At 43.7% G+C, this 13,413-nt stretch overlaps 1 protein-coding gene across 6 annotated transcripts in view; it reads left to right on the top strand.

The window, feature by feature from the left end:
* The window catches only part of SZT2 (SZT2 subunit of KICSTOR complex), a 96,280-nt gene that overhangs the window by 55,435 nt on the left and 27,432 nt on the right, over positions 1-13,413 (top strand). For all 6 annotated transcript variants that reach the window (XM_069981292.1, XM_069981288.1, XM_069981291.1 and 3 more), the window contains 13 exons: positions 753-816; positions 893-1,078; positions 5,093-5,326; positions 5,610-5,814; positions 7,211-7,285; positions 8,103-8,241; positions 8,338-8,437; positions 10,241-10,370; positions 10,830-10,982; positions 11,059-11,161; positions 12,439-12,550; positions 12,628-12,739; positions 13,269-13,387. In XM_069981292.1, coding sequence (XP_069837393.1) covers positions 753-816; positions 893-1,078; positions 5,093-5,326; positions 5,610-5,814; positions 7,211-7,285; positions 8,103-8,241; positions 8,338-8,437; positions 10,241-10,370; positions 10,830-10,982; positions 11,059-11,161; positions 12,439-12,550; positions 12,628-12,739; positions 13,269-13,387 — 1,732 coding nt within the window. The remainder of the gene's footprint in view (positions 1-752; positions 817-892; positions 1,079-5,092; positions 5,327-5,609; positions 5,815-7,210; positions 7,286-8,102; positions 8,242-8,337; positions 8,438-10,240; positions 10,371-10,829; positions 10,983-11,058; positions 11,162-12,438; positions 12,551-12,627; positions 12,740-13,268; positions 13,388-13,413) is intronic.

The raw sequence follows: 13,413 nt of genomic DNA, 5'->3' as shown, positions 1-13,413 counted from the left end.
ACACAATGACGACTAATCCTCCTGATTCTGTAATCACATGACTACATGCAAGAATCTCTATATCAGCAACCTCTGATATCTCCTGTCTAAAGACGAGGACTTACAGGGGTATATACGGTGTCACAATGTCCCATACTGTGTATACAGACACACCACGATCCATCTTCTTGTGTACTACAATACAGAGCATATAGGAAGACAAAATACATAGAGCTCAAAATGTTGTGTCCCAAAAAGTAGCTAAAAACATTCCAGGACTTCAAAAACGTGAAATCAAAATACTGTTTAGACCCTTTTTAGACAGAGATAGGAAACCTTCGGCCCTTGAGCTGTTGCAAAACTACAATTCCCATCATGCCTGGATAGCCAAAGCCCCTTGTCAGCCCCTTCATGAACAGTCAGTTTGGTCGAGCATGCATGTGTTTTTAAAAAGTGTCTAAAGGAAGAACAAAAGGATCGGGCACTGTCTTTTAACATGCCTTATTCTTTTATCTTCTAACACTTGTGCCCATACACATAGGTTAGTCAGCTGGTCCTGCTGATATCATCTTAGTACAATTCAGCTTCAAGACCATATTATTTAAGCAGAATCAGCACCGGGTACAGCACCCTGTGTTATAGCGTAGACAGGACACCCACTCCCTATATCTGCACCATGTGGCCTCCCTTGTCCACTATAGCACAAGATATAGGAATGCCCAGGACTCCCATCAGGATTTCTGTTTGTAAACCTTTATTTCTTACTCCAACAGATTCTCCGCTCTCTCCAGGCTCCCGTCAGAGCACAGGCAGGCGATCGAGGTTACAATGAGTGAGGTAGGTTCAGTCTCTATATAACAGACAGGTGTCGCCTCTTTATTTGTTGCTGATGGATACTATGATTCTATTTAAGATCCGCTGGCTGCTGGAGGATGAACTGGTGTCAGCCCTGCGTCACTCACGTGTCATCACTCGCTCCATACTAAGAAAGGTGCTCGCCCACGTGTGTGAGTCGGATGGACGGCCGCATTGTCACCGGGAGCTGGTGCAGCTGCAGTTCGTCTTCGGTCCAGAGCATTCTCTGCAGAAGTTCAAAGAGGTGCGAAATTCTCATCTGTTTAAAAGGGCTTGTTGTCTCACCATCATGTATATTGTGTAGAGACGAAAAAGGAAAAAAGAAAGGAATTGTCATACATTCATACAGTGAAGCGTACATACTATGGCATCACCTAATGTTCACAGTGTACAGCAATATGTCCATTGAGCTGAGGGCTGGGGGACACACAGGCTCAGTCACTTTTATTGTCAACGTGGTGAGCTAAGGGCTAGCGAACACACATGCTCAGTCACTTTTCCATATGTCTAATGAGATTGGTGCTAGAGGACACACAAGCTCAGTTCCTTTCCTTGTCCATCTGATGATCTTGGTGCTGGTGGACACACATACTCAGTAACTTTTCCATATATCTAATCGAATGAGTGCTAGAGGACACAGATGCTAAGTTGCTCTTCCATATATCTAATGAGATGAGTGCTGAAGGACCCAAATGCTCAGTCACCCTTTGCCTCTTAAGCTGTGGGCCACACATGCTTAGTCACTCTCTAACTCATAAGCTTGGAAATAGGTACTCCGTACTCAGTTGCACTTAAAGTAATTTTTATTTGCATAGGTGGTAAAGCAGACGTTTCCGTCTATACGACCTTCATCAGACTCATCATGAATTGGATATAAATGGTAAGGAGTCTCGGTGGAACAGCTTCAGTGCTGGGAGTGGAAGTCTTGGTATAGGCACAGACTGATAGATCCTGGTACCAGTAGGAGAGCTGTGCTGGCTGTTAGCGTGATGGCGGCAGCGTCTCCCAGTCCATGCAAGGCTCCTGCTGCCATCACGCTGACAGCCAGCACAGCTCTCCTACTGGTACCAGGATCTATCAGTCTGTGCCTATACCAAGACTTCCACTCCCAGCACTGAAGCTGTTCCACCGAGACTCCTCACCATTTATATCCAATTCATGATTAGTCTGATGAAGGTCGTATAGACCAAAACGTTATTTTATATCTGCTTTATCACCTATGCAAATAAAAATTACTTTAAGTGCAACTCAGTGTGGAGTACCTATTTCCATGCTTGTCTGGGCTTGACCCTTCTCCGGCACCACTGCTACGTTGATCCACGACACAGTAACTCAAGCTGTGGGCTATGGGACACACATGCTCAGTCACTCTCTACCTCATGAGCTGTGGGCTATGGGACACACATGCTTAGTCACTCTCTACCTCATGAGCTTTGGTCTATGGGACACACATGCTTAGTCACTTTCCACCTCATGAGCTGTGGGCTATGGGACACACTTGCTCAGTCACTCTCTACCTCATGAGCTGTGGTCTATGGGACACACATGCTCAGTAACTCTCTACCTCATGAGCTGTGGTCTATGGGACACACATGCTCAGTCACTCTACCTCATGAGCTGTGGGCTATGGGACACACTTGCTCAGACACTTTCCACCTCATGAGCTGTGGGCTATGGGACACACATGCTCAGTCACTCTCCACCTCATGTTCTGTGGGCTATGGGACACACATGCTCAGTCACTCCACCTTATGAGCGGTGGGCTATGGGACACACACCTCATAAGCTGTGGGCTGTGGGACACACATGCTCCGGCACTTTCTTGGTCTCTGTGTACCGTGTTCACTGCAAGGCAGACAAGTGATATAAAAGCACCAGTCTGTGTAAGTGACTTTATCCAATCCACATAACATCATTATATCATTACGTTGTGTCTGCCCCTCCCGGGTGCCTGTGAGACGTCCTAATGGTTCTCATGCACAATTAGATTTTTCATCCTTTACATTTTGCAGACGTTCATTTCTTATGCTTATGATAAAAAAGTCACATCCTAAATTTATCTCCAGAGTCGGTGGAGATCTTAAGCGTCTCTGTAACCCGTGAGGGATCGGCCGCTGAGCGTGGAATGACTGAGCTTGCATTTCTGGGCGCCCGGTCTCAGAGCGTGGGGCGATATTTTTAGAAACAATTATCCTTTTATGGCTCGTTCTCCGCTAATGTCAGCCCGCGTTCCTGCCAGCCGGCGGGTTTGTCCCACAGAACTGAGACTTTAATGATCCCAGGAGAGGAATTCAAGCTGTATTTTTTTTCTCTTTTATAAATTTATTGCATTGTGTCTCTTTGGCAACTAAAAAGAAAAGTCATTGTTGTAAGTGATTTTGTTGTGTCTTAATTTTCATCTTTATAGCTCCCCCTTGTGGACCATTACCCCCCTTTGTATATAACTGTAGGCTGCATAGTCACCGCAGAGTTCATCTGAGGTCTGTAAAATAACAGCAGTGATATGAAGAACTGCCAGAGGGTCAAAGCGCCCCCATCCCCTTGATGTTAAAGGAAAATACACTCCACTATCTTTGCAACAATGCAAATAATTTTTCAACACATATTTGCTTTTCAGCGAATGCATTTTCCAATACAATAAGAGATACCAAGATACCAAGCACAGTAAATTTCCAATAGTCTGCCATAGTCACACACACACACACACAAACACACAATATATATGTTTCTGCCAAGCTGCAGAACCTTAACCCCTAGACTACCCATGGCGTACAGTTACGTCATGGATGTCTGTCCCCGGACGACCCTTGACGTAACTGTACGTCGTGCTATAAATCGTGCTCCAGAGCGGAGTGCGCTTCATAGCAGGTGGGGGCCGGCTGCAGTGAGCAGCCGGGCCCTCACAGTTAATAACAGGCTGCGCAGACAGGCTCAATCAGTAGAGCGCCTATTACACTGATCAATGCTATGCCTATGGCATTGCATTGTACAGTGTTTGCAATCTAATGATTGCAGGTATAAGTCCCCCAGGGGGACTTAAAGTGTGTTTAAAAAAAAAATAGGAAAAATGTTTTTAAAAAAATACCCTAAAAAGGCCCTCCCCCAATAAGTTAATATCACCCCCCCCCCCTTCCCATTATATAAATAAAACATTTAAAAAAGTAATTAAAAAAAATAACCATATTATTTTCCATAATTGTCCAATCTATTAAAATATAAAAATCGTCATTGTGAACTGCGTAAACGAAAAGAGGGGAAAAAAGCGCCAGGATTGTCTTTTTTTTTTTTTTTGTTACATTATATAAAAATTTTTTTAATAAAAACTGATCAAAATGTCGGATCTTCACAAATATGGTATTACTAAAAAGTAGAGATCATGGCAGAAAAAATTACACCATACAGCCCTGTAGGTGAAAAACTAAAACCGTTATAAGAGTCACAATACGGCCATTTTAATAATAATTAATTGCAAAAAAAATATAGGATTTCATGAAAAAAAATAAATATATATATATAACATTAGAGAATCTGTGTAAAACCTGCACGTGGTTGTGTTTGGGCTGACCTATAAAATAATGGTACCATGTCGGCTTTACCTTATAGTGCATTACGTAGACACAGGAACCCCCTAAACGTTACCATATTGTATTCTTTTTTCCAATTTGACCAATTTATATTTTCATAAATAATACTTTGGGGTTCCATCATACATGTTATGGCAGAATGAAAGACGTCATTATATTATATTATATCGCCTATTCCTGGAAAAAATGAAAACGCAAAAATGAAAATTGTCGCGGTCCTCAAAGGGTTAAAGGGGGTTATCCAGCTCCACAAAAACATGGCCACTTTCTTCCAGAGACTGCACTACTCTTGCCTCCAGTTTGGAAGCAGGTTTTGTTACTTGGTTCCATTGAAGTGAATGGAGCTTAACTGCAAACCACACCTGAACTGGAGACAAGAGTGTTGTTGTCTCTGGAAGAAAGTGGCCATGTTTTTGGATAACCCCTTTAAGGTCTTGCAGACATGCTATTAGCAAATAGTTATGTGTGTTTCTGGTAAAGATGGGTGACAACCAATCTGGGTACCATCAAAGCTTTCACAGTGGTTGCCGGCTTTCCCAGGCAATGACGAGGTACATCATGTGTTTGCTACATAACTATATGAAGTTGCTTTCGAGGTTTGGTGCAGTGCCCTCCCTCTTATTCTTCTCTATAAAATATTTCCCTTTATTCCATGTTTGTTACTTTTTTTATAGGAATTCCGCCGCCTCTCCCTGCCAGGCTACCAGTTGAATGAAAAAGAGGAGGATTATTATTACGTCTCCTTAAGCCGACTTCATGCCCACAGGGTGGAAAATGACCGGTCGCAGAATCTCCATGGACAGGGAGAGGCCCCCTGGCGGGACCCCGATATTAGCACGACCCCAGAAGGTCTTGAGGAGAACAATGATCTCAAAGCAACACCAAAGAATGGCCGTCCCATGGACAAGGTACAATACTGACCCTGGTTGTGCAAAAATAAAAAAAGCATTGCTGCTCTCTTCCAAACAGTGCCACTTCTGTTTTCAGGTTGTGTGTGACATTACAACTAACCTCTATTCACTTCAATGGAACTGAGCTGCAGTACAACACTTAACCTGAGGAAGGGCGGCGTTGTTTATGGAATATGGTAGCTGTGCTTTTGTAATTCTGGAGAACCAATTTAAAGATTGTTCAGTTCTCATTTATGATTACTTATGCCGCTGACCAATGTTTCTGCCCTTCTCGTTGCAGACAGAAGAGGATTCTGGTGAATGGGTGCAGACAGCGCTGGAAGCGTCTGATAGTGAGGTGTCCTCTGTGTTGTCCGGAATGTCTGCCATAGACCACGGGAGTAAAAGTGCAAATGAATCCCTGGACAAGTCCCATTCACCACCTAAAACCTCGTCTGTGGTCAGTCTTCCTGAGTCTGTGCAGTCCAGCACTGTCAATAGTACAGGTACAGTCATCATGGGTCGGTCAGAGGATTGGTGCAGATTATGATACATTTGGTACTGCTATTAGCTCCCCCAAACCCCCCCCCCCCCCCCAAAGAATAAAAAAAAAAAAAAAACTTAATTACTGTGTTAAGGTCCCCATACACTTTAAAACTTCGACAGGCATACCCAACAATCATGGCAGGTTCAGCTGTCAATATAAGATGTATGTGGCCATCCTAAACAGCCACTGACAGAGGATGTCGGGTGCGATGGAAAATCACTGTCCAACCCCTTTGTTTCAGAAAAGATAAACCGCAGTAAGAGCTCTCTCACTGCGGCTTACCCATCTCCTCCCCATAAAGAACACAGGAATGCTCGGCCATGCCGAACATTCCTGTGCATTGGGACAACATGGGCTGGATGGGAAATATAACCGATGACCGAACGATGCTGAGTTATACGCTGCAATCTGGTATCTGGTTACTGAACTAATTACTAATGTCTGTAAATGAAGCGTCATCTTTATATAATGGAAATTCAGTCAACTCTGAACAGAACTTTTTTAGTTCTTTGCTCTTTCTATGACCTCTGCTTGTTAGTGAATAGTAACATTTTACTTCATAGGCTGCCTCGATTTCTCCAATATGTGGCACTCCAGCTTTTGTAAAAACTACCAATCCCAGCATGTTCTGATAACTGAAGGCTGTCAGGGAATGATGGGAGTTGTAGTCTTGCTGTAGCTGGAGAGCTATATATTAGGAAAAATCTTTACAGGACAACCTGTGTCTCTGCAGCTGCTGCAAAACTACAAATCCCAGGATGCCCTTAGCATGCTAAAAGTTATAGGTTTATAAAAGCTAGAGAGCCAATGGGTGGAACTTCGCGATAGGACAGCCTCTACCCTGCTGTTACAAACTACCACTCGGTTGTCAGTGCATGCAGAGAATGGTAGTTTTGCAAAAACCAGACCTAGGTACGACACAGGTCTACACTGTAAAAAAAATTCCAAGCTGTGAACAGTAATGTTTTCATACACCTAATAGCAAATGAGGAATGAAAACACAAAGGCTATAAAAAGTTGCAGAATGTGTCATTATAAATCAGTCTATTTGCATAAAACAAGACCAGACTTTTTGACACCATGTGAGTTGAATCCTATGCATATGATGTTTACCCCACAAGCAGGAGTCAGGTTCCAATGCTTCCAGGGTGCACATGTGGTCTGTCATGTCATATTTCTACAACAATGTATGGATAGTAGTCACAGAGAGGATGAGTGCAGGAAAAATGTTTGTGTAGTCATTTGTTACTTCAAAAATGAATTTCAGCTCTGGGGCACGAACTGCTACTCTGTATAGTACTGTGTAAACTTGAAGAACAGAAACAATTTAACACACCTACTTATTGTCCTTATAGGAGGGTCACGGCAGCGTCCCAGCCGGGTTCAGAGTCTGGTCTCCAGTCATGGCAGTATGGATTCTGATCATTTAGGTGAGTCTGAATAGAACGTGATGTACTTTTCATGACTGAAATGGGTAAATAAAGCTTGAATAAAGACTATTGGAGGCTCAGCTTCTTATATTTCCTAAAGGGCCTTGTAGTGGTAATGGGACAGGGGTAGCATCTTGTTAATTTGGTTCTTTATTAACCAAACTGTTGGCCAATGCATTGGCAGTCTATCACACTCTGTGCATGATCGATGGGGAACCCTGGAGTTGCTGAGCAGGAGAAACATAAACCAGACAATCCCTTGGGTTGTTCAGCTTAGGGTCAGATTACATGAGCCAGTTATTGGTAGGGAAAAAAAAACAACTATCGGATGGTATAAGAGAGCTTTTTTTGCAGCTATATAAATTATCATTATCTGCCACACAGCTTTCTGCCTAAACAGGGGATGTGCGGCCAATAACCATGCATTTAAATGGTCGCACAAACGATCCAGTAGTCGTTCTTGCAGCCTGGCTGTGTGTTTCATTATGCCTTGTGAAGACTCTGCAAACGAGTGCCAATCTTGTCAATCGTCACTCATTTGCAGCCTTAAATCATGTCATGTAAAATAACATGGCCGCTTTCTTCCAGAAACAGCACCATCTTTGTCCACAGGTTGGGTGAGGGTTTTATGAAGCTGAATTGTAATACTACGCATGAACTGAAGCACATTAGTGGTGCTGTTTTTGCAGTAAGGTAGCTGTGCTTTTTCTAATGCTGGAAACCCGTTTCTGGTTTTCATTAAAGATACCCAGCTGATGTATGGTCTGTTGGAAACAAGCCCTTTAGTCTCTGATTTCGGTTCTTCTCATATTGGCAGGATATGATGGCGGCAGCAGCGACTCAGAATGCGAAGACGCTCTCATTAGTGATCAGGACTCTCGCTGCCCAGTCATGCCAAAGTTTTGGCTGATTGTGAAGATTCACCAGGATCGGGTAGAAGTGTGCACACATGCCAGGTACCCTTGTCAGTTCCATCAGTGTTGTTATCTTGGCATTATTGTTTGTTCTCTTCTTTGCTCCTTGTCCCTGTTTTACATTTCTTCTGCTGACAGCACAGTGACGGCTCAAGAAGTGGAGGAGCTCGGAGAGAGCCAGCGGCTGCACCAGCTGGTGGTCAGGAAGGTGGGAGAGATCTGCCGAGTGGTCAACCAGGTAATGTAACATTCAGAAGACTCTTAAGGCCATATTCCACGGAACAATTATTAGCTGATGTCGGCCGCTACGGACGATAATCGTCCCGTGGAATAGAGTGCAACGATCAGCCGACATCGTTCATGTCGGCTGATCGTTGCAGTCGCTTGTTTTTCAACATGTTGAAAAACAAGCGACTGATACAGCAACGATCTTCTGCCATCGCTCTGTTGAATAGGAGCATTGGCAGCAGATGCTGCTGTATTGTATGGGCTGCCCGGATGATCAGCAATCCCCCGGGCAGAACCCCCAACCCCCCCCCCCCCCCCCCCCCCGCAGCTCCCCGCCCCTCCCACACTCACCCGCTCGCGGGGAACGAGGAGCAAAGGAGCGTTTGCTCCTCTAGACGGCCCGAGGTATAGGGCCATTAGGATGGCCGTGCACTTATTGTTTTCTGCCATGTGGAAAATCTACATATGTTTTTACTGGTATTTGCAAAGGTTTTGCAGTTTTAAGTCATGTGGGTTGTACATGTGCTTTACCTCTATAAGCCAGGTTGCCAAAAATCTCATTATTAAGCTACACCCCATTTCATACCCGCAAAAGCTTTCAGGTTAGGGGATAGCTAAATAATAGGATTTATGCAAAGCATTCATTATTGTATAGTAAAAACCAAGGGGTAATAAGGGCTAATAAAAATTGCCACTTACCTTCTTATAAAACATGCTCCTGCTCAGAAACCACGCCTCTGATCATAAACCTCATCCCTGCTCATAAAACATGCCTGTTCATAGACAACATCTCTGCTAATAAACCAAACCAACTGCATCAGGTCCCGTGGGTCAGCTTTTCCGCACTGTGAATGCAGCACACGGAGGGTTAACACAACTCTTTATGGTAATGGAGTATCACAGTGTAGCTTAGCATTACAATACTATCTGTCATGTTCCCGGGCTGTCAGCCTTGTAAGTGTTCAGCTCCATCACGTCTCTCGCCAAGGTATTAAAATACAAAAGCCTTCCTCCAAATTGCTTCACTTAAGCTTCTGTGCCGGGCATTAAACGGCAATGAGTGTAAAACAAGATAGCGGCGGCCAGCCAATATATCAGATGAAATCTCTCAAAAAGCCACCACGGTGGCGGATCTCTGATCCAGACATACAAGTACAAGTCTAATTCCTTATCATGTGTAATAATTTAGGAGCAGAAGGAAACAAAATAACAACATAAACCCTGAATCCCTCCTAGAAAGAGGTTCCCCAAATCTGGTTCTGTTCACCCACCTAACACTATGATAGGGGGTAACAACAGGAAAGCGGAATGCCATCATAGTGGCTGCTGTAAAATGTAATCATTCTCAAAGTAAAAGCCTCACGTTTGCTCGACGTCTGTAGTGCACCCTAGAGAGCAATGAGTAAATGAGATATACTAATACCTCCTGATACTTACTGTGCACTTTACTGTTACTGTACACTTTAAAACTACAGCTCATTTATCACTTTGGCTCTGGTAGGTACATTTATAGACCATTTACAAGTTACTTACTCTACTACAAGATGGTATGCTACTATTTGTAGCACATAAGCCACTCCTCCTCTCTGACAAAACGCCACCCAGTTTCCGCTAAGCCACACCCTCTTGTCTAATAAGGCGCAAGTATGTCTAAAAATTGTCAAAAACTCATAAATGTTAAGGTTCAGATTGCTGCAGGTCTTCTGCCCTGCAGATTGGTGGCCATCCCATTGATAATATGCCCATAAGACAAACACTATAAATGTCTTTTACTGATGTGCTCCTTTGAATAGAATGTGTCGTCCCTCCACAGCGCCTCCTGCTGCAGGACCTGCATGATACACACCTGTGTAACACACTGCTGGTGGCCGAGAGCGAGGAGGATATCTGGAAGAGTGAGAGCCCCTACGCCACGTACCGGCCCAGATTGCTTACCAACGAAGGTAGAGTCCATTGTGTGGTCAGCTGCATATAGATTGTATCAGAAACGACTCCCGAGGCCTCTCCAGACCATTGACCTCTACACACTTCATAAGATCAGAAAGGACAGGTGACTTGCTGGTAGAGCCGACCCCCACATTTTAATGTGAATGAAGCTAAATCATTCTATTCTGAAACGTTTTGCATGTTTCTAATCTATTCCTTTGCTAAAATCTCTGCTTGCTGTTTATCAATGAAAATGTTCTTGTTTGCATCCAGTGGCTAAAGATACCTTTTGATCTATTCCTGATCTCAGAGCTGCTGGTTTGTTACAGTGTGTCTGTGCAATGCTGGATAGATTTGCCTTTCAGGAGTGAGAGAAAGCTTGGTAGTGGCCACAGTAATGACTGAAATGGAAGCAATATTGGTTGTTGGAGGTGGATGAGTTGTGAGGATGTAGCTCTTCTTATTTGTCTTTGCAGATTTCCCTGGGGAGGAGAGTTATCAGCCCCGCGATTACCTTGCCGCCACCATGCAGTTCATGCCGGGACACTTTGCCTGTGACATGGTGTGGAGCACAGTGATTCACATCCACCCCCGGCTAAAGATGGGACCCAACATGGGGGTGTCCAGAGGTGAGTGCCTGTGCCATCTCCTGGTCTGGGCCTAGCAGAGTGACACTGTTTTACCTGGTACATTGTGTATCTGCAGCCATCCAATCCCTGCGTTCCGTGCTCAATGCCTTCTCTGTCGTCAACCGGAAGAACATGTTCGTGTATCAGGAACGTTCCACCAAATCTGTTTTCTACCTCCGGTGCGTGTAGCTAAATGCGTCCTTTATAGTAACCAATCACAGAAAAAGTTACATAATTCTTCAAGGTTGTAATTTCCCAATCTTCTTAAAAAGAAAAAAAAAACTGCAGGAAGTGGTGTATTCTTTCCAGTCTGACACAGTGCTCTCTACTGCCCTCTCTGTCCATGACAGGAACTGTCCAGAGCAGTAACAAATCCTCATAGAAAACCTCTCCTGCTCTGGACAGTTCCTGTTACGGATAGAAGTGGCAGCAGAGAGCAGACTGGGAAGAATACTTTCCATAGTACATACAGCAGCTGATAAGTACTGGAACACTGAGATTTTTAAATAGAAGTTACAAATCTGTATAACTTTCTGAGACCAGTTTATTAGTTTTAAGAAGACCTGTCAAACTATTCAGGTTGGGCAATGTTCTCTGGACCTGAACCTTCGGCATGGAGGTTGGATGCAGTCCGAGGGCTGTCAGGAAAACAAGGATACAGCCCGTGTTTACCAGGACTCCCTGGGGCAGCATCCAACTTCTGCAGCCTCAGAGAAGCGAATGCTGAGCGTTTGGGTTTGGAGAACATTGCCATACTACGTACTAAAGTTGATTTTTAAAAAAAATGTAAAGTTTTTTTTTTTTTTCCCAGTTTGCTATCAATAAAGTAGTGTCTGTATAAAGGTGCAGTTCTTTATCATTTTCAGGGTTGCTCTCAGTGAATAGGAACACTCTGGTTTACATTCGGAGAAAACCTGTGCATATCTGTGGAGTGGATACAGTTGTATTCAGTCAAGAAAGTGTTCTATGAGCGAAATTGATGGCACCTCACCTTTGTATAGTGTATCTGGAGTCCATAGCTCACAGAGCATTGTATATTAACTGGATACAAATGTATCACATCTCAGCTGAGAGCAGGACTTGTATGTACAATGCATCAACCTGAAGTCCAGGATGTTTAGCTCGCAGAGCATTGTCTAGTCTGGTTACAGTTGTATCACTTCTCAGCTGAGGGCAGGACTAGTTATGTACAATATATCAGCTTGGAGTCCAGGCTGTTTAGCTCAAACCCTTTAAAGGTGTGATTCTATGGTAGACATTTATAGTATATTCATAGACTACACCATAAATCCTTTATGGGTGAATCCTATACTCTTTTGGCATATCTCGCAAAATGTTGAATAAGAGAGTAAATAGCTGACACTTTCTAGTACATTCTAGAAAGAGTGAGAATTTTTTTAGTCTTGATACATTAACACTCCAGAGGCCACTGAACCTGTCTCCTCCTTCCTCTCAGGCTCTCTGAGACATCCAGCAATAACCGGCTCTGGGACTTGGACCAGTCTATGATGTCTCGTTCCTTGGCGCTGTCCCGTAGTCAAGAACCGATTTTCACAGAGGATCTAGCGGTAAGATGACAACACTGAGGCAAAGTCCAGAGAATAGGTCAACGTCTTTAATTGCTAACACTTGTTTAATCTTCCAGGGAAGCCGGTTGTCGCTAGACTTGTCTTCATCTCGGAGTGCAGACTCCACAAGGCCTGTAGGTCAGATGGATAAGCACATTCTCCTGCTGGTCCATGGCGTCGGGGAAGCAGGTGAGGCCATATAAGAGAAATCAGTTGATAGTGTAAATCTATTTCCATTTGCTCCATTTCCAGTTCTCTGGATTCAGTCTGCAGTGTAAAGAATGGAGATATTCATTCTGGGGGTCAGGGCTAAGGCCCTGGTCCCTTATATAAGCATCCTGAGTATAAACAAGAGGAGAATGTTTATTTGAACATGCACTTCAACCTGTGCATTGCCATAACAATAATAATAACCCCCACCAGGGTGCAAAATAGAAGCAAAGTAAACCTTTTATCTGGATATCATGACTAAACTGCTTATAAAAGTTTTATATAGTTACAATATCATGTTAAACTACTTTTTCATAAGTTAACGTAGATGTTTGATTACATCGATGACTATTTGCAAAAGTTTGTGATTTTTTTTAAATGGTGCATCTTGTATGTGACGTGCCAAATCCATAACAAAAAGGGCATTGGTGTCTTATGACCCTCACCTGCCCAGTATAGCAGCCAGATACTATACAGATGGGAGTCCCTGTATTTATCATGTCTGCAGGCTCTGAGATCACAGACGATCTGGTTAAGGTTCTCCGGAAGCGTCTGGATGAAGCCACGCTGGACATTATTACTGTCATGCTGCAGAGGAATTGTAAGCTGACACCAGCGGATGTAGAGGTGAGGATTCGGCAAATGAAAACTAT

The sequence above is a fragment of the Dendropsophus ebraccatus genome, chromosome 8 (assembly GCF_027789765.1).
Source record: "Dendropsophus ebraccatus isolate aDenEbr1 chromosome 8, aDenEbr1.pat, whole genome shotgun sequence".
Lineage (NCBI taxonomy): Eukaryota > Metazoa > Chordata > Amphibia > Anura > Hylidae > Dendropsophus > Dendropsophus ebraccatus.
This window is presented reverse-complemented; position numbering and strand designations above follow the sequence as displayed.